The following is a 21,468-nucleotide window of genomic DNA, read 5'->3' as shown; positions in this document are numbered from 1 at the left end:
GCCTGTGGCTGGCCGTTCTCAATCTAAAACTTCTTTGGAAATGGTAATTTAATCTTGGTAGCTGTTCTCACAAAGGGAGAGGTTTGAGTAGAGGAACTGGCATGAGCTTTCAAATGACCTCATAAAATCATCAGAGTAAGCTATTGAGACAAACACAGCCTTGTTGTACATGTCCTTTTAATTAAAAGCATAGATTTGTGACTCAAGCAAGTTGAGCTAATGGAGCTTGGAGAAAACTTTCTTTCATGTACATGTTTTATCAGCCTTCAGTTAGGACTCGGCATTAGGTGATAAACACTCTTACGTTTTAAAATGTATTTGCCTTTATGCTAAGTTTGGACAGGGATTTAGATACTGTTTCTGTAGCTGTTATCTGTGGCTGATGTTGTCTAGTTAATGAACTACAGGAAAAATACCCTTACTCCCAAATTTGGCTCCGAGTCAGCCACCTACTGTGTTCACCACATAGATTTATTCTCATGAGCAAAACTTGTCCCAGCACAACCTTTTTTTAAACATCTTTTAATGCAGTGGTATGTGTGGCTGACAGGCCCTTTCATACCAACTTGCATGTTTATCACCTGTCAAGTACAAAAGCTGATGTCAGTTTTGATGTGTTCTTGTACGTTCTTGTCGCTTGGCCTGCTTGTTTGGATTAGTGCATTGAAATTTTGTTTTCAGTTGAGAAATATTTTGAGTGTTTGCTCCCTGAATTACACTGTTCAATTGGAAATATGGATAGGTCTTTCCAGAAATAAAGAACATCTGACCGCTTTCTTATCTAGGAATAAGGTGGTTAGAGGCCCAGAAAGAAGAGGATAATATTATGGATACAGTTTAAAGGCTAGGTCCACCGAAGATTTTTAAAAAGAACAAGAATCAGCACAAATCACACTGTGTTCAGCCTTTTTTTCCATCCTCTTCAAGGAAACTACTGCTGAAGCTTAGCTTGAGTGTCTTTCTTTATTAGTTTAATTATAATCATTGGAGATTATGCTTTAAAAAATTAGAAATATCTTTATTTCAGGTCACTGAAACTTGTGTGAAATGTGGCTTTGTACTTTCAAATTTTTTCCAGCTCTTTCTCTCTCTTTCTCCCCCCTCTCTCTCTTTTCCCTCTCCCCTTTCTCACTTCCATGTCATTTAATTGAAAATATTCCATTTTTAAGATACTTGCCTCTTGTTTTGATATTTGATTTATTGAATTCCAAAAATCTCGTTCTACAACTATACAAATATATTTATAATTGCTCTGTTTGCAAGTCCCATTTATGCTACTGTAGTTTGCAGACTTTGAGCTTTACTACAGTAAAGCAATAGTATGTCTGACACATTTTGGATTTAGGTAGCAGAATCCAAAATGTCTCAAGTGGAGTTAATCTTTTGTTTTCATTACCCCTCTGCTTTTCTAATAGCTGAATCTTTTTCTTTTTATTGTTTTTGTTTCTTTTTTACAGCAATGCGGCCACTTAGCATGTCTTACAGTTTTGACTTGTCAGGTAAAAGGTGCAACAACACCTGACGTGGTTATTGTGCTTATTGTGAAATTTGTTCCATCTGTTTGTTGAATTCCCATTTAAGAAAGAAACTTGAAGGGATTCTTCCAAGATATGGTCAGTGAAAATAAAAACTAAGATAAATTACTTATTAATACCTACATTTCCCTTGCCACAAAAGGATGCCTAGGTATAGGAAACACTGTATTTCACCTGAAATAGAGTGCTGGAATTCTGTTTAAATAAATAACCAAAATAAGGTGGCCCAGAGCTATTCCAAACTCTAAAAAGGATTGCAGAATACAGTGTTACCTTCAAGTCTGATTTACTTATTTATTAATCTGACCTTTGTGTCTTTACACTCACTTTTTGACTAGACCATCTTTTGCAGTACTTCATTTCTCACGAGGATCCAAAAACTAGTTTTGAACTCGTCTACCTTTCTAGATTTAATGAAATACACTTATGAATACTAATCTAGAAAGGAACTGTCAGTTCTACTGAGTGTCTTTACAGTAGATGCTTTGTGAGTCATGAAATCAAAGACGTTCACTCAAAAGAGGCTAAACCTTCCTTCTTTACTGGTTAGCAAAATCAGTTGCTAAGGTTTGCTGGTAATAGGTGATAAGGAGGATTCGATAGCTGATCCTTCATCAACTATCTAGTATCAAATATGAAGTTTCCTCTTGGTGGGCCATTAGTTAGGATGTGCAGTAACTGTATGAACATGTTGTACTTCAGAGACAGCAACATCAGAGAGAGTTTGTGCCTACTAGCCAGAAAATAAATTCATTCTTCCCTTATTATACACTAACTTTCCAGGATGCTTAGGCCCAAAGACTCCATCATTGAGATTGGAAATATTCTACATTAGCCTCAAAGGTTTGTCTGCTGAGGAGAGCTCTTATGCTAGCTCTTACCTAATTTCCCCTAGGTGACTCCTGAGAAAAACAGTCTCCAAATAAATCCATGCTCTCATTTTGTGAAGAAGCAACAGCAGCAGTACCCTCCTCCCTTCCTTCCAGTTGCACATAGAAACATCTCATCTGGGACTTTTGCAGAGTTTTCATCCTCTGTTTCTCCATGCACCCTTTAACCTCATATGGTTATTTTGCCCATAGAAAGGCATCACCTGATGGAAATGTTAGCATATTGTGAACTAGAAAGACCATATAGAAGTTTTTGATTACCATAATATAAAAAATACAATAGTTTTGTAATATGGGAGCGCAGTTCACAAGTGACCTATCTGTGAACGTGGCTTCATGTTCTGGCCAAGCCAAGTAAACAGCTTGCCACTGTCAAGAGGTGAGGAGGGGCTCTCGCTGCTCCCTCTCTTCCCCAAGCTCCCCTCTAAGCATGTGATTCCCCCTCCTCCTCTGCACCAGTCCTGCTCATTTATTCACAAGATGACCTGATTAAAGTCATGTAACCCAGGAACAAATACTTTTATTTTTTTACCAGGTTGTTTTTCTGCTCTTTTAGTGATTTAAACCTGCTTACTATCTGATCAGAGAGCTGGCTGAAGGCAGGTGATGAGCATGGGTGGATGGGAGGAAGGAACAGGCTCTCCCCGTCAGAGGCAGTGGCAAGCTGTTAATCCAGCTCAAGCCCTTTTGTGAAACCTTACACTCATGGCGTATTGTACAGCTACTACAGCTGTCTGGTGGGATTCAAATTATATATGTACTTGGTATCATGTTTTACTCCACTGAAAGCTGAAGGGTCCCCAGGGGTTCAGATAATAGCATAAACAGACAAACTTCAGTTTTCAAAAAGTATTGCTACTTTCAGATATGCCAGAAGTTCCTTCAGTTTTAAGACTATAAAACTGAATGTGCCAGTGACCAACGAAAGGGAAATGTTCAGATCTGTCCTTCTACATGTGTCTGTCTGCTTCTTCTTTTGCCTTTTATTTCTAAGAATCCTGAGACATCCTCATTTTTTTAAATCCAAACAATATTTTGTAAAAGCTCCCTTCATAATCCATTAATTCATTACCATAATGTTTTTATTTTAAATAAGTAGCTTCATAGCAGTCTATACTGTACTTGGATTTGCTCTTTTTGACTGACCACCGAAGAACTCTTCCTGTTTTCTTTATCCATCTTCCAAATGTGATTGGTTTTGTTTTCTCAAGTCATGTGGTTCTTAGCAAGTAGTATCATATGGCGTGACTGAGTGATCTGATAAATTGTCTTTAGAAGTAAATTCAGGATGATTAAAACATTCCAGTTAGGCAGATGTGAGACACCAGATGAGCAGTACAAATGAATTAGATGGGGTGGGATGTTGATAGTAAGCAGATAAGCAGTAGTTTTGAATGTTGTTTCTTTGCTTGCTTTTACTTTTTTAATTATTTTGGAGGCAGGGAAGCTATACTGTGCTTTCATCACTGTTTCCACACACTTGCTTTTTCACTGCTTTCATTGCTCTCTGCTTGATGGAATTGCTGTCATGAAAAAAACACAAACCAGCTGAAAACCAGAAGTGTTTCCTACTAAGTGCTAAAGGACAGGTGCAGCCTCATATTATGCTTGCCGTCTGCGACTGGGATGATGCGGACCAATTCTGAGAAGACTTTTGCTGGCACCGAGCCGGTGTGGTTGGTATGTCACACTGCCCGGCTCCACGCATCTGCCTGCTGTTATGCTGAAGAGGAGAGGAGGGGTGCCTGGGACCTCCTTTTACACTGCTGTTTCCTACTGGTAGAATAGAAGGAGCAAGCAGTAGCCACCTGTAATGAGAGTAATCTGAGAGGTACTCAGATATCGACTAGGGACCAGGGCAGTCATTGCCCACTTCCCCTAATAGAAAAATAGCTTAAAAGCAGCTTAATTTTGATGCACTGTGTTGAATGCAGCTCAAAAGATCAGTCATTCCCATTCTTAATATTCAAGTTCTTATCTCAAAGCTGTATGCATGGCTGCATTGAAGTTGTTACTTCAGAAACAGTTTGTACGTTTTGGGGGGAGGGGGGTGCAGGGAGAGAAGAAAAAGGAAACTGAAACATTTAAACCCAAATTTCACGGGGATTATTCCTGTTGTTCCCAACCCTGTGAGGTGATGTGTATCACTGTTGGCTTTACATGATCTGTGTCTCAGACCAATGTGAGGAAGGAACTCCACCAGGACCTGGTAATCTCTTAATTTAGATAACACAATAATAAATGTGATGTAAACACCAGCAAAAGACTGGCAGTTTGGTATACTGATTTATTAGTTCTCAGGTTTGACTTCAACATCTAAGTCCTTTGAAAGGAAGAGCACATCTCTGTTACCATTATTCGTTATATAATCTTTCCCAGTATATTATCATCATCATAACTAGCAAAAAGTAAACCTATATTAATTCTGCAAATCCATTTTAGCCTTCTTTTAAACTCTGTAAAAATGATAAGGTTGAGGAGTACATTTGCTGTATAGAACAAAATTCAGGTTTCTGTTGTCATTATTTGCCAAGGAGAGCTGGTTAGGAGGCAGACAGCATATGGTTACATGACTGCTGTGGTTTGCATGTAATCTGTGGTCTGCTTAATTCCTTGTTTCGTAAGAAACATAATCTTACATGTAAATAAAGGCGCATTTCATATTATCCTAGGGTGGGTTTTTTTTGTCTCCCGCTTCTTAAGGCTAGTCAGGGAAGGCCAACACAAAGATCGAGTAATCAAATCAAGACCTTCTCTTCTTTCATTTGCCTGTTGTAATGATAGCTTAGAAGAAACTCAAAAGAAACCAAACGTATTAATTCAATTTGCAGGTTCTGTTCATTGTACTTGCTGCCTGAAAACACGGAGGAATGACACTCTCCCAGTGTGTCTGACTCTCTAATAAAATCTTAACCCCAGGCTGTTACTCACACAAGCCTTTTTTAAATATCATTTGAATCATGTTCAAAACATTTAGATGTTCTATGAAACTAGAGATTGTGAACTACTATCCATTTAAAGAAAAAATAAATTTAGTTTTTTGTTTCAAAGAATTGTCCATTAATTTCTTCTGTCATATTCATTTTTATAAGCATTAGTCTATTGGCTGTTTCTGACTTGTTTATCCTGATTAATTTTATCTTGTTTATGATGATGTACGATTATTTGCCACCTCGTAATGTTTCTGTTGCCTGAGTACATCACTAAAATAGCTTAAACAAAGTAATAATTTTTTGGTCTGTCTGTGCTAACAAATTCTGGTTTTAATTTTGGAACAAATTATTTTTTGTTGCAATCTGCTGAAACTGTAAAATTTCGTGATCCTTTCCTTAAATTATTATAATCTATTTATTCATGTATATCCAGTACTGTAAGTGCAGGAATGGTAAACTGAACTTGAGCACTATTGACAAAACAGATTTTATAAATTGCATGGTTTTCTAATTTTACTTTTTTTGGTTTTTTTATTCTTTAGTGCTTGCGAGTTGTAAAAACTCCCTGTTTTTTTTCTTTAGAGGAAAGAATGATGATAAATGACATTTCCTAGTGAAGAGCCATTCAAAACAAATACTATGTTGGATTTTCTTCTCCATTCACCTAAAACTTCTCTGGTATTTCAAGAAGACTTATAAACCAACATATGAACAACTCAACAATATGTATGAACAACTCATACGTGTGTGAATTTAAATAACAACTGGTTTAGGCTTTGTAGATAGTGATTGGCTACATAAATTACCTCCAAAATGGATCAGAAATTTCAGTTTCTGGGGCCTAAAGAAATTGGGCCTAAATTCTTAGAAAACAAAACAAAAACCCAAAACAAACAACAACAACAACAACAAAACCCCAACAGAAAACAATTTATAATGTGCCCTGGATATCCATTCCATCACCTCCTATAGTGCTAGGGGATGTCTGGTGGATGTTCCTCCTCTTTTCTTTCTCTAGACCTATCATGTGTTTTATTTTTTTGGAAGGAGGGCAGTACAGTTGGCCTTCCCATCGTTTATTCTCCCAGTGAGTCCAACAGTACTTACAGGCCATTCGTCACCCATCAGGCAGGGGACTCACCACCCAGGAAGTTTTTGGGAGAAGGAACACCACCTTTGGCTGTTGTGTTGGTGGTGCTGAGGTTGCTTCATTGGACAGTCTGTTCAGGAACCGCCCTGTGCAATCAAAAGACAAATCAAAGGTTTTTCTCTTGCTCATTTGGGAAACCCTGAGCTTCTTCAATCAACTGCATGCCAGCTAATTATGAGGTCTCAAGAAGTGGTATTGGCAGCAGGGAGGTGAGGCAGTTCATTTTTTGTTTTCCTACTGTTGCTTTCTGGGATTGTGTTGAGCGGCTGTTAGAGCAGGAATGCATTTGATGTGGAGGACGCCCATGCTGTATTCGCAGAAATCTAGGAGGAAAAAAAAAAACCCATGACCTATAAGCCATAGTGCTAGTCAGGACACCCATTAGCAAAGCCTTTGAAGATAGGAACTAAGGGTTGGAGAGTCTAAGTCTTTGATTGCAGCTCTTTGTAGGGAGGACCTGAAGGCAGTAATAATACTGTAGCACACAGATTCATAGGCTTGGAATGTCACCATGACTTTAATAGTCCAAATAATCGCCTTTTCGCCTTCAACTCTCAGTTGAAGGTATGATTTATAGAGGAACTCTAATACATCACCTGTCCTTTCTAGCTCAGTTTCCAGCATTTTACAATAAGCTAATTAATTATTTAAAATATATATTGATTTAACTTATTCCTCTTCTTGTTCCTTTTCAATAGCTGCTCCGGTGAGAATGTTGTAGAACAGACCTACTACTGCAACTGAGGCTTTGTCTAGACTCTGTAGTTTTAATTTACCTAGTGGAAGAACAGCTTTTATCAATGCAAATTGTGTTGTAGCAGCAGTGATCATGTCTGTTTATACCAGGGCAACTATGTATGTAACTCCAAATGATGTGTGAGGACTTACATTGTTGGTACTGGGAATATCTGGGTGATATCACTTCTCTGTCATAGTCCTCCCGGTAACTTAAGGTACAAGTCGTTTGACCTTCTGTGCCTCTTTTCACCATGTATAAAAATGGGAATAATAACTCGTCATTAGCCTAGCCTTAAAATACCTGGAGGTACTTTGTTATTACAAGACTGGGGAAGGAGTCCTATAATTACATGGGTAGAAAAACACATTTGTAGAAAGACCAGATGCTTAGGCATACATGCAAATGGGAGATTAAAAGCTTCTCTTCCTTCTCCCTCTGACATAATTTTCTTCAGATTGGAATACTGTACTTTGTACTTCTGCAGGGATAAAACTGATTTATCGGACCATACTCTAAGCTCTCCTAAAATATCAAAGCCTAGGTCATTGTCTTAATGTCTACACTAAGCTAGGCTAAGCATAGCAGACCCAATGCTTACATTATCTGAGATGCATCTTCATTGCACGCTGGCAGAAATCCTGAGTAATTTACTCTGGAGTTACATCCTTGTAAAGCTCATGTAGATGAAAATAGAGCTGGAGCCTTAAGTTTCTGCTGTTACATGAAGATCTGACATCACAGACATATTTTTAATACAAATGACCATGCAAGCCTAAGAATTATGCATATTTTTGATGAATGCTAGTTATTTAGTTCATTTTCATTCCTTCTCTGTATACTGCAGAATAAAGTGTGATTCTGTCCTCACAGGAAAAACTAGGTTTACTCCATGCTAAACCTCCTAATTTCTGTGTGGCATTGTCTTCAGATTCACTGGAAACCCACTTGTCCAGATATGGTTGTGCATTCTTCTGATACTTGTTATATAGTTAATTATAGACTATAAGTTGAAGGAAGAATATTTTTGGGTTTAACACAAGATTTTTTTTTTTTAAAGTTGATTGGTGTTGGTCTGAGGTTGGTTTTTAGTATTGTGCACTGCTGCTTTTTCTCACTGCTTTCATTCTTTCATATTGCTTCTGGACCACAAGCCATTGCCTGTAGTTCTCTGAGCAATGTATTGCTAAAGTAAAATAATTGCACACATATAACTATCACAATAATTTTTTTTCCTTTTGTGTGTATTGCCTTGACAGTAAGATTTGAGAAGGCAAAATAAAAATTAGGTCCAAACACCAATTGTTCTGTTTCTTTTGCTAGATGTATCTACGCCAGAGGCTGGAAGAAAATTAGTGGATGCCTCTGTAGTGAATGGTGGCCTGGCACCGCAAGGAAAGCAGAATGGGGCACCACAAGTGACAGTACAACGCAAGAGACTCCTTAAGGCTCCCACGTTGGCTGAACTTGACAGCTCAGATTCAGAGGTAAAAAATTAGGACACAACTTGCTTCTTGATTTGTCAGAATTGACTCTTACCTCTTAATTTGCTGAACTGATCAGCTAAGAAATGACTTTGCAAATTATCATCTGAATTTTCCATGACTGCTTTGTCAGCCCACAGAACTTCAAAAATATTAGATCAGACCTCAAAAATTAGAATATTCTTTTAAAAAGTTAAATGCTAATTTTGGCCTTAAACGCAGTATTTACTTATTTTTTCTAAATGCCCAGTATCTGTCCACAGTGTATATGTAGCAATGATGCTTTTGGGAATGCAGGCAAATGTGTTGCACCCTTCTGGCACCCATGCAGGAGCTGTCACTAAAGGACTCAGATATGAGGCCAGCCTCACCGTACCAGCTGTTAAATAAAAAGCATCAGCTGTGCCAGAGAGGTTGCGGTTTGGTGCAAATGTCAGTGCTTTATTTTGCTATATAGGCTTGGGAAGTAACACCCAACAAATGTTTCACAGATAGGGACAAGCAAATACCACTTAGATGGAGAAACAACTTTGAATCCTCTCTCAAAGGGAGAGTTAAAGATTTTAAAAAGCATAAAACTGAGAAAAGCTTAAAAAAGCTCTCTAGCTTAAAAGCTGCATTATGTACGATCCTCAGGAAGTACCAACATTACATCCTCAAGAATGAGCTTTGTCTTCTGGACCAGTAGTATTATTAAGTTTGGACCTTTCTGAAAGTTAAGCGGTCTGGAAAGCACATGCAGGCAGGGTTTATTCACAGAGGCTAATTTTAGCCTGGGGAAGGCAGTCTTCCCTGACTCTCTTTCTCTCTAGTAAATGGGGAAGGAGGGGTTTCCTGACAGGGCGCTTACAAAGGCGCCTAAGCTGAAAGATAGGAGGCTGGGGAGAAATATATGTGGGGAGAAATGTATCTCTTTGCATACTTTCTTGATCTGTGAAAGGTTGGCCCTCTTTGTATTAGGCGTTATCCTATGGGTGACTTGTGTGGGTGCATAATTTGGTGCATCTGTTGTGAAAGCAGAAGAGATGTACATTCTGAAATCTCTCAGCAGTCTTTAAAATTACAACAGAGGCTATATGAGGTTTTGTTAATATGAATAAAGCTGGGCAGGATGCAGGAATATTAAGACCGGTCAATGAGAGTTGTATCTTGAACTTAGAGCTTCCCAGCTTGTAGCTCCATCCATCCTGAAGCTAATGCAGCATGGTATTTCACATGGCAAAATGAGCAAAAGTCAGTAAAAGAAAATTCTGTAAAGGGAAACGTGAAGTGATTCTTGTAGGAGGGAAAAATAAGATGTCTGACTTTGACTGTTGATTAGGGAATACTGTGTAGGCAAGCAAAGTCATATAGAATAAGCTCTGGAACATAAAGCAAAAGATAAATTGAAAATAAATCAGCCACATCGAGCTGTCACAGAGAACAGATGCTGTACTGGTTTGAGTCAACAGAAGTAGCTGGTGAAGCAATTAAGACAATTAAGATGCTCAGCAGAATACTGGTTGGGGCTCAGGAACAGTGCTAAAGTAGTGTAAATAAACAAACTGAAGGGTGTTCGGGTGAAATTTTCCAAGCTGACGAAGGGGGTGGTACGTAGAATGTTTGAAGAAAGTGAAGATCGCTCTATCAAAATGTGTTATTTCTTTCCTGGTTTTTACTTTGTATGTAACGCACAGAAGAGCGTATGCGTTGTCCTGATTGCCTATAAATGACTCGGCCACCTCTTTGCCTGCAATTTGAATTGGGCTTAACCTATTTAGAGTTACTCACTGGGAGTTAAATTATGGCTATGTTATGCCCTAAATTACAGGCTGCAAATATCTGCACTGCTGAGCTGTGGACCTCCAAATGAGCTATGATGCAGACGCATTTTCTTCCCCTTGCATCCCCTTTGTTCTCCTCTCAGCTGTGTTGTGATGCAGACTACGCCCCAACACTCGGTGTTGCCAGCCAGAGGTGAAAGGGAAGGTCTGATACAGCCCTATGCCCATTTGCTGGCAAGGATGAATATTGTACAAACCATTCCTACTTTCTGTCCTTGCTTTTTTCTGCATCACCACTAGAATCACAGTTTCAGAGGGGGAGCAGGAAGTGCCATTTTGCTTTGTGTGGCTAAGAGAAGTAGCAATCTATTAGTGATTTTTGTTACAGATATAAAAATGGTATCTTCCTAATGAAGCTACAGCTATCTGGACAAAAATCATGTCAGTAACATATTCAGATGTTTTTAAGGTGGTGCCTTTAAAGCTGCAGCTTTCTCAGTACATGTAAAATTCTAATTGTTCTAATTCTCTGTGGAGAAGTGCGCAGTCCCGGATGTTGGGTTGATCCAACCTCAAATGTAAAATGTCAGATAGTCTACCATAATAGTCAACAGTTACTGTATTGATATGAAGAAATTCATATGATGGTTCATCAGTACTTCCTACACAAGATTTCATTCTCAAAAAAGCTTCCCATGTTTGAGAAATCGTAGGTCAGTAATAGCATTTTCAGTGCATGTGTTTGTGCACAGAAAAAGTCATTTGAAATGACAAACCAGGAATACCTGTTGCCTAAGTAGGATGATAAGTCAAATGTAACATACTCCTGGCTTCCATTCTCCCTGGGTTGGTTGTTTATACTTACTATTTTTTATACTTAGCCATTGGCTCTGACAGTTCATTCCCTCTCATTCTTTAGAATAAGAAGTGTGGCTCCTGGAATCTTTCTTGTAGGTCTTTACCATAGAGAAGCCCCTTACTCAATTTTTGTCCACTTCTTTCACTGTGTTTTTTTCGAGACTCCTAGACCACTGGAATAGCCAGTGTTCATCCATTACTAATGAAGTAACTAGAAATCTTTCACAAAAATGGGAGCAAGATGGAGACATCTGTGTGCTACCTGGTTTTGCAACATGGGACTGAGACATCATGTCCATCTCGAGTTCAGACGTGGAATGAAGAATGATCAGTAGCTATTTTTTTCCATCGAAAGGTGGCAATTAGCAAAATTAGATGGACATGTGAAACGTTTCTGTAATCCCTATTTTACAGTTTTATGTTAAAATATATATAGGCTTTTGATATTTTCAGTTGTGCACCTTGTTTTGTCTCTCTTCTCTCTGTGCCAGTGTTTCAGACACAGGAAAAATGGAACAAAAAGGAGAACAAAAAACCCCAGAAAAGCATGTAAATAAAGTCAATGCATAGACTGTTGCTTGAATCATGATTCGGTCTTTTGTAAAACTGTACAGTATAAGATGCTGATAACTGAAGCACTTATAATTTTTGGTCAGGACTAGGTAGGGTCCCACAGAACAAGAGACTTCTCTAGAGCAAGGATTGCTTGGATTGCTCTCTGGAGACAGTGGTTCCCCGCCTGCTCCTCAAAAAGCCGTCTCTGAAGTCTTGGCTGCTTTTCATTCATAAAAATGAGCAGCACAGCACCATGGTTATGTTTTTTCAATTGACAGCTTGCTTAGTTCTTTGTCTTAGCTTGTTAGCTTCTCTGGCAATGGAAAAGTAATCTTCCACTCAGAAGAATTTGACTTCTACAAAATGAAAAGTGTAGTAGTTCCCTTTGTACAGGGGTTATTCTCCTTCACAAAGTTTAAATGTTTAACTCTAGACTTGTGAACACTGTTGCACCCCTTCTAAAGAACAGTGCATCCAATTGTCTTGCAAGTTCTCCATTTCCTTCCCTTCTCTTTTAAGGCAACCATGCGGCATGAAGCAGTGATATGCAAAGCTATCTGAACTAGCTCTGTAGCTAAACTGTGCTGGTTTCTGGAAGTAAAACAGCTGATGTAGCTAAATGTGCTGCTCAAACTTCACTACAAGCTTCCCATCACAACTGTTTTGTGGGGTCACACTTGGTATGTTAAAGCGAACATACTCTTTTGGGATCTGAGCTGGTTGAGTCCCTTTGCAGAATACAGTGTTGTGGCATATACGTCGGATCAGTATACATCACAGCGTCCTCACATACAATGCATGCACTTGGGCTAAGCATAAAGTACAGATCGCCTGATGGGAATTTGTAGAGGCCTCTGTCCTGTGATGCATGGTGCTCATTGAGGTGATCCTGCCAGCTTTTCTTTTCTGACTTACTGTTACCAAAGAAGGCAATCTTCCAGCCAGTGGAGGTTTTCATGCTTGCAATTCACATAACTAAGGAAATCTGTTAGAGAGAAGCTCAGCCACTTTCTGGATTTCAGAGCAGGTCACTTGTTTGATCTGTAAATCCTGACAACTTAAATGATGTAAGTCTCCTTGGTTAAAAGCATTCACATTAGAGCTAAAGAGCATTCATGCTCAGTCCTTCAACTCTGTTCCTTTGGGAGGCTCCTGTGATGATCTGTATCTTGCTGGTATCTGGTGGCTGAAGACAGAGGTTTCAGGTGAAAGCAAAGGATTTAATAATTTGGGTGGTGTAATGCTTTAGATAGCTGAAAGGTGTTAGTCAAAGCCCATTTCACTTTCATTCATCTTGCAGGAATTGCTCTTGGCTGTTGTGATGAAGCATTCTTATATAATGAACGAGATTTCTTTTAAATACAGAAGAAAGGAGAAACACACCAGGATTAGGGATTAGAGAACAGTGCAGTAGAGATCAGATTAAATTCTCTTTACCTGAGTCACTTGTATGAGTGGCTCTCGTTCCTTTGGAGACCAGAGAAATCCAAGTGCTGATTCCTTGCTAGTGTGAGATATAAAGTTGTGTTAACTTATCTGCTGTAGCTGCAAATCCTTAGAAGTCCTTGAATACAATGAGGAAAATTAACAGGTTACAGTGGATTCATGCACCTCTCTTCTGATCTTGTTCTTTCATGTGATAGTTAAATACACTGAATTCCAACTATGCACCATTTATTCCAGTTTCTAAAAGAATTGAGCATTGAAAATTCCAGTTACTCAGTGCTGTGTAGAGTCAATGTTTTCTCGGGATTTCTTCTAGGGCTTTGAGTGATTGAACGGTGCAAAATACCTTTGATAGCTTGTGATTTCTGTGTGCTAAGAAGCATTAAGAGAAGAAAAAAAAATCCCTGAGGAATTCTGTTTCTTTTTCTCTTGCCACACAGGAGGAATCAGTGCACAAATCAGCAAGTAGCAGCAGCATCTCCCCCTCACAAGTGGAAGACCCCTCTCAAGAAGGCACCAGCAGCAGAAAGAGTGAGTTTTGATGAGAGAGCCCAGTGGCTGCTTTTACACACTTCTGTTGTCTTCTGTTCTATGAACTTTGTCTGAAACTTCTACAGAAAACTGAAGCTGAGTGTTGTTAATGGAATGAATCTCTAAAGCTGAACCTTAGAACCTGCTGAATAGGTCAAGTGTGATTAACGATTGGAAGGCATTAGCCTCCACTATGTGTGGGTATCTTTGTGAAACAGAAGGTTTCATACTTGAAGTTGATGTGGAACTGTAGAGAAAGTCACAAGTGAATGGGGGGTAGTTTAGCTATGCTCATCTCATAAAAGAATTTGTTGCTGCAGAAACACATTCTAACCTAAGACCAGTTTAAATGTTTCCTGCATCTCTGTCCCCATGGCAGTGAATGTACTTGTTTGAAAGACACATAGCAATCACCAGTATTTCTCACAAGTACTTACTGGGAAGAGGGGAGGATCTGGTTTTTTTTCAGACACAGTTATTGTAGGCTTTACTGTGTAACAATGTTTTTCATTTGTTTCAAAGTGTTTCAGTTTCACTGGAAAGGTTTTGTAATGAAACGTGTAATCTGTGCATGTATTTTCTGTCCATGATGGTGATATGAGTAGAATAAGCCAATACCCTCAAACACAGAATATATATACAATGGTAACTGGACAGTTGCATGCCTATATTTGCTAGTTTTAGGAGTATTCCTATTCTCTCAATCTGGAAAATGTGATGAATGTGATACCTGTCTTGAAGATGCTCTGAGTATGGATGTGTAACTTCAGCCACCAATAGTGGGAATTCTAGCAAATCAGTGGCTGGTTTAAGTACTGAGCAATGTTATCCAACAGTCTGTCTTACAAGACCTAATTTTTTTATACTGGTTGAATCTTTAGTGCCTCCAAAGTTCTTGCCCATATCATCTACACCACAGCCTGAGAGACGGCAGCCACCTCAGAGACGACACTCCATTGAAAAGGAAACACCAACCAATGTGAGACAGTTCCTACCACCTTCAAAACAGAGCTCCAGATCACTTGTAAGTGGAGTGGGTGGTAGGAGAGAGAAAAAGAGGCATGCTAAGAGTATAATGAAAATTAAAAGTTGGCTTCAGTGTGATTAGAACTTGACTTAAAGAAAACTTCTCAATTCAGAAACAGCCCTTGGCTACTAAAGACGTTTTGAAATCAAGATTTGAACTTTGTCTCTCTAGCATATTTATCCAAAATCCCAGGTACAGGTGCCTCAGAAAACATTTGCACTTTGATTAGGACTCTGGGTAAAGCCACGTGTCTTGATTTTATTTCAGAATGTTGCCAAAACAGGCGAACTTCACCTTACTGATTTTCCATTTGAATAGAGACAATTCCAAAGCAGTGGATCTATTTTGGGATTTGGGGGAATTTTTTAGTTGTTGGAAGTATTTTAGTTAATGGCTGAATGAACGGAATGGTTTCTTTTCTTCCCACCTTAAGAACTTGTGTGGTAATGTTTATATATATGAAAGCTCTTTCAGTAATCCAAATCAAGGTTTGTCTGTGTTGCTTTGTTGGAGTTACTGAGGCAAAAACCTGTATTACTGCTTGAAAAGAAAGTACAGTACATTTGATCAATTAGCTTTAATTGAGAGCTGTTTTCCAACAGAGTATAAACAGCAAAGGGTATGAAATCCTGGTTCATTTATGCTGACATACTGATTAGTGCTTTGTAATTTCATGCAGGATATGTTCCTCGTCTCTTTTCCTACCAGCAGGGTTTTGAAGTATGCCCCATGAGGTGCTGGTGAATAGAGAAATTGATAAACACATCCTAGTTTTGAAAGGAAGGGAATATTCACTTGCCCCGTCTTGTAGTGCAGTGGTGTTAATGGGCTTTGAAGAGTGTTTTTGTTGGCCCAAGAGATGGTGGCCGGGATCCAAACCTATTAGGTGACAAAGTTGAACAGTAACAAGAAAATAATCTCCGAATATTCCCACAACATGCTTCCTCCTCTTCTTTTCAGAGGATCTGCTGGATTTTGTTTATTATATCCTTCCAAGTAGAATGTGGTTTCTCATTCTAGGTGAAAGTCAGGTAGCATGTTGATAAACACACAACACAAGTAGACTTCTTCTGCCAAAGTGAACTTGGAGCAGAATGTATTGCACCAGAACCAAGCTGGAGGGTTCCTTCAGCATGCGTTTGAAGACCCTGTCGTATAAAATGGATTGCCCTGTCATCACCTGCTGCACTCGCTATATGTGGAAGCACTAGCTTTATTTTCTGATAGGCCCAGAGTCATTCACAGACATATTGTTTAAAGGGAGGAGGGGAGAAAGCATTATATGTTATACTGAGGCATTTGTTCCATCACACTTTTAGTGTATCTAAATATGTTACATCGTAATATTGATCTCATGTATTTGAGGGCATCATGCGACTTAAAAATCTTGTATATGAGGCCGTTATTTTAAATAGGTCAACCAAGTTCTTAACAGGAGCTTTTTGACCACATATGTATTTTCCCTCTGTCAGTCTGTTCACTGACATATGCCTAGAAAAATATATACAAAGTAAAACCATTGCAGAAAAACTAATTCAATTATTCCACTCCCCCTTAAAAATACTAAAGGAAAAGGGAGAAAAAGCCATTAGATAAGTCAGGCTAATGTGGGAACACATGGGAAGGGTTTTACGAGTTTCTTTGGTGCTTGGGGGTTTTTCTGTTGGGTTTTTTTTTTAATCTTTAGAGAACTGTCACCTAGCTTGGTTTTGGCTATGAAGTGAGAAAGAAGGAAAATCAGTAGTGAAATGATGTTCCATTAATAAGAACCTATTTTATATGATGCGTAGAGAGCTAATTCTTTAACTTGGCAATAGTGCCCTCTAGGGTGCGACAGACAACTCCCACAATACTTTTGTTTTTATCATTTGATAGATGATTTCTGATATGCTGGCACTGGCCCAGTTCCACGCTTTGGCTTACTGCAAGTCTTTCCTTCCCTGGAGGGATGCCAGCTTCTTTCAGTGGCTGCGCCAGATGCTGCATATGTAACATTGCTGTTCCCGGAGTGAACGCTTCTCAATAAGTGCAGAATATTATTTGCTTTTTGTTTGACTTCACACTTCTTCATCCCTTCCTCCAGGATTGATGGAGTTTCATTTCTTATCACCTGCTCCTGTGACCGCAGTTTCTCTCCAAGGTGAAAGAGGCCTCGTCAATAAATAGCCCTCAATGCCAGTGAAAACAGGCAGGAGTTTGCTACAGTCTCTTAGCAGGATTAGCAAGAAACTGGTCTGTCTTGCATACTAACGACGGTTTTGTGAACTGGCATCTCATCAGACAGAGGGAGTTAGACCTAAGTAGGTGGGGAGGGGAAACAGACTTGGAAAGATGCCAAACATAGTCCTTTTGATATGGCACCCTGCCAGCGCTACATGGAAAGGCAGGGCAGCTCAGTGATTTCTCGGGGGGTCAGCCTGGTGGTGTGCTCACTGTAGTGAGCTGACTCACTGCTTAATCAGTGAGACGAAGCCAGTGTCCTGAGATGTACATATGAATGCCTTTGTAGTCTGTTTGCATTCTTCATTATTGTTATTATTATTTTTCATGACCCAGAGGACCAAAGCTAATGGTTTCGTTTATACACAGCATTCGCTTCTCTGCTTCCTATCTATTGTTCAGGTTCCTAGGATAACCAGTTTATTCCCAAGGATGGCTTTCAGACCACTTTTTTCAACTGTGCAAACAGCTTCTCTGCTCAGCTCTCATCCCGTTGAAGCAGCCATGTGTGGGGTGGCAGGGGCTATGTACTATCTCTGTGAGAGAGCTTTTGCCAGCAGGTGGAAACCCGCAAAGGTTTGCCTCTTTTTGCTGGCTTTGGAAATCACCTTCACCAGCATGTTCCCTTCTAGGGGAGCACTTCCTAAGCTGTGGCAAGAATTAAAGCTTAGGCTGGGACATTGCACCTGATTGACATTGATTTCAATGTGTGTAGGATATTTGTATGTCTTCAATCACCTCACGGGGAAAAGAAATCAGTTCTGAAAGGACAGCAAACTAAAAATGCAACATCACAAGATTATCAATGGGACAGACCTTAAATGTTACAGCACATGAAGATCCTGCAGCAAAAATCCAGCAAAACTATTGTAATCCTTGGACTGTGTTGAAAAGAATAAGGTTTTATGTTTCTAACAAGATACACTACGTAGAATGGAAGGGCATTTGCAATCTGTTTTACTTGAAAACCTACATATGGTTTTGGTCCTCAGCACACTTACGTATCAGAACTTGCAGAATAACTAATAGCTCTATGTACCAGGGAAGGCAAATCCACTAAAAAGAAAAACTGATTCATTTACCCCTATGTAGAACTGAACATGAATAATTTAATTTTTCCTTCTTTTTCTTCTCTCAACCAGTAAGTGAAAGTGTGAAACCTGTTGCAGGAGAGTTTATAGTTGAGATATCCATCTGAATTCTTAGAAACTTTTAGTCTGCAAAAGCAATGACAGTTTAGAGTGCTTGACTAGTTGTGAATTGCAGAATTTAAAGGCCAATCTGGCACTTGTTTGTATTGCAGTTTACTGGGGCAGCTCATTTGAATGCCCAGTGACATCCTTTAATGAGAAGTTTTACAAGGAATATATTAGTGTAAAAATGTGTTAGTCATAAGGACCTATTAGGTGCGTGTATGCTGAGAATGACCTACAAAGCACTTTATTTCACATTAGGGATACGTAATTCTTACTACCTGCTTTTTCTGAGTAAAAAAAATTACACATATACACCTTAAGCTATTACGGTGTATATAATAAGACTGCACAGTCAAAGTGTTAAGCTAATTCTCATGAGGATCTTGGAAACTTCAAGTTCAAAATACTATTTTTAAGTAACATTTTTTTTTCCTTTAAAAATAAGAGTAGTGTCTTGTCTTTAATATTGAGTATTGAGTACAATTCCAGAAAATCAAGATCATTCAAACCACATTTTGTCTTTAGTATGTTCTGTTGTATGCAAGTGTTGCAGAGAGCTGAAGTTCTCTCACTTGGAGCTGCCTAACTTGAGTGTAGATTATTGTTGGAAGTTTGAGCAATAACTCCAAAGCATCATTGTTTAATGAAGTTTAGTCAGTGCTTAGCATAATTTTAATTAATTTCAATGCCTTAGAGGTAGTGTAGAAACAAAAGATTTTCTTGTGTACTTATTTCTATTCCGAAAAGGGGAAAAAAAAAAATCAAGCGTTTTTCTGAAATCAGCATAATATTTATCTTTCATTTAATGTTGCATTAACATTTTGTTGTCCTTGTGTAACCTCTGGAATTAAAACATTAGCATTTAAACATGTGAACATTTTCTATGTTTCCCCTGTTGCCTGCTAGCTATTTCTATTTGCTTTAGCAGTAATCATTTTCGATTGGTACAACAGGCCCACACTATTCCCCTAGTACCTGCTCTACACCTATAGCAGATCCGCAGACTTTCTTCAAAGGAGCAATATTCCCTGGCAGCATCATTCTGTAAATTAAAGGAATGGGCATTCATGAGGGGGAAGGAAGAGCTTCAAGTAAGAAATGTATTTCTAAAGGACTTAAAGCTCTGATTGATTACAAGCATTCAGTCAGCCTCATTCACCTCGGACAGTTTCTCTCAGTCTCCCACGATGCAGAATCGAGGGGTTTTGCTGGCATTGTATGCATCACGCTTTCCCACCCACTTCCTCTCCCGTCTCACCCCAGCCTTCAGCCGTGCCTTCTCCATAGCGAGGCAGTTGCTATGGGAAGAACCCAGAATGAAAAGCTGAGCGCTGCGTTAGCTGTAAAGTTGCTCATAAGGAACAGAAGTTATTTTGGTTTGGCTGTGCAGTTTGACACCTCAGAGGAAATTGCAGTTGCTTTTGATGTAGTTTGTTCTTTCCAGAAAACTAGTGATTCTATACCCCAAAGGTTTAGCTGGTAAATCTAACAAAGTTAACTCAATTCTAGTCTTTTGTGGGGTACCTTAAACAGAGTGAAGTTTCTTTGTGTTCCCTTTCTAGATAGGTAAGACAACAGTTTTTAAAAATGTGGTGGTTCCTAAATGCTAATGTTTGCCAGGTCTGCAACGTAGAAAGATTTTCTTTTTAATCTAATGGAAAGACAGAACAGACCTCTGAGTACATGGAAATGGAGCATTTCACTACTAATCCGATTCATCACTTCAATTTGTAAACGAGATCTCCAAACTGTCAGCCATGTCTTTGTATTTGCAGGAGAAATTTCCTTCATTTATTCAGAGAGCATTACATGTCATTGTCATTACCGCACAGTAGCCCCTCTGGGCTGACTGAAAAGGTTCACTGAGCATAAAGCGATGGGAGTTCCCACAGAGGTTTCTGTCTTTCTGTTGGAAATGTATAATCAACTACAGGGCTGGATTACAAATTGGGTTGGTGCTTTTTATTCTCTGGTACCAAATTCAGGAGTTCTCTACTCAATATTCTCCTAAATGCTGTAATACAGAACAGATGCAAAATTTTGTAAGTGGAAAGTTGTGTTGTTAGTCTCTGTTTGAGTCTCTGCCATTAATAATGCAACATTGGGTAACCAGTTCTCCTGTTTTATATTTGAAGATTATTCTATAAAGCTTAAATTGCTGCTGTTACTTTCCGGGGGCAGAAAGGAGAACTTTTCTGCCTGAACTGATGTAACTTTTTGTAGTCTTGGTGGGATTCTGATCATGTGAGGACCAAGATGTGGTACCACTGAATAAAAATTTCTGCTAGAGTGGGCTACTAACAACTTTCCTTGGCCACTCTGGGCATCATAAAGTCTCAGAGAAATTGCGTGTCTTCAAACAATATACTTAAAAGTAATGCCATCTGCCAAATTACCTTTTCCCTTTCAAATTATAAACCTAAATGTTGATTGGTTTGAAACAAATCTTCATAATAAAAGACAAACTGAGAGAATGGTTTGAGGAAGAAAGATGAAGAAAACTGTCATTGTTGTGGAGGCTGAATATCAGACCATTTAGATCACACTTATGCAGTCTCCAAAGGTTTGGAACTCATGTGATGCCCATGAATGAGCCAGTGCTATTCCAGTTTGAAGGGAGAAACCCTCTATTTCTGGAGTCACTAACCAGGTGGCTGGTTGTCTAGGTTGAAGTCTGGAAGAAGCCATTTGGCTTTGAAATAATAAGGTTTTTTTGGCTTCCAGGAGGAGTTCTGTTACCCGGTGGAATGTCTGGCTCTGACGGTGGAGGAGGTCATGCACATCCGTCAGGTGCTGGTGAAGGCGGAGCTGGAAAAGTACCAGCAATATAAAGATGTCTACACTGCTCTCAAGAAAGGAAAGGTAGGGCTGAGTCTGTGGAGGCTCCAAAGCATGTTGAGGGAGGCCAGTCACACAAGCCTTCCATTTAAACATTTGTTTCTTACCCTGTATTGGAGAGAAAGAAGAGATATCCACCAAACAGCCCCCTAAATGTGTAACACATGGGTCAGCTTCCTTGAATTATGTGCAAAAACATCAAAACTTTTCATGGAAATACCTTATTTGTTTAGATCGTCTACAAAAATGCAGTAGCATTTGCAATTATCAGAGCATATCTGTATGTGTATGTTTTAAACTTCATTG

General features: G+C 39.1%; 1 protein-coding gene across 2 annotated transcripts in view; it reads left to right on the top strand.

Annotated features, from left to right (window-relative positions):
• SPIRE1 (spire type actin nucleation factor 1) overlaps window positions 1–21,468 on the top strand; it is a 70,659-nt gene that overhangs the window by 45,237 nt on the left and 3,954 nt on the right. Inside the window, exons 7-11 of one of the 2 annotated variants that reach the window (XM_050891812.1) lie at window positions 1,458–1,499; window positions 8,568–8,731; window positions 13,791–13,881; window positions 14,763–14,905; window positions 21,049–21,186. In XM_050891812.1, coding sequence (XP_050747769.1) covers window positions 1,458–1,499; window positions 8,568–8,731; window positions 13,791–13,881; window positions 14,763–14,905; window positions 21,049–21,186 — 578 coding nt within the window. The remainder of the gene's footprint in view (window positions 1–1,457; window positions 1,500–8,567; window positions 8,732–13,790; window positions 13,882–14,762; window positions 14,906–21,048; window positions 21,187–21,468) is intronic. The other variant, XM_050891813.1, reaches the window with a different exon arrangement.

The sequence above is a fragment of the Gymnogyps californianus genome, chromosome 2, assembly GCF_018139145.2.
Source record: "Gymnogyps californianus isolate 813 chromosome 2, ASM1813914v2, whole genome shotgun sequence".
NCBI lineage: Eukaryota > Metazoa > Chordata > Aves > Accipitriformes > Cathartidae > Gymnogyps > Gymnogyps californianus.
The sequence above is the reverse complement of the archived record's forward strand: the minus strand, read 5'-3'. Positions and strand labels throughout refer to the sequence as shown.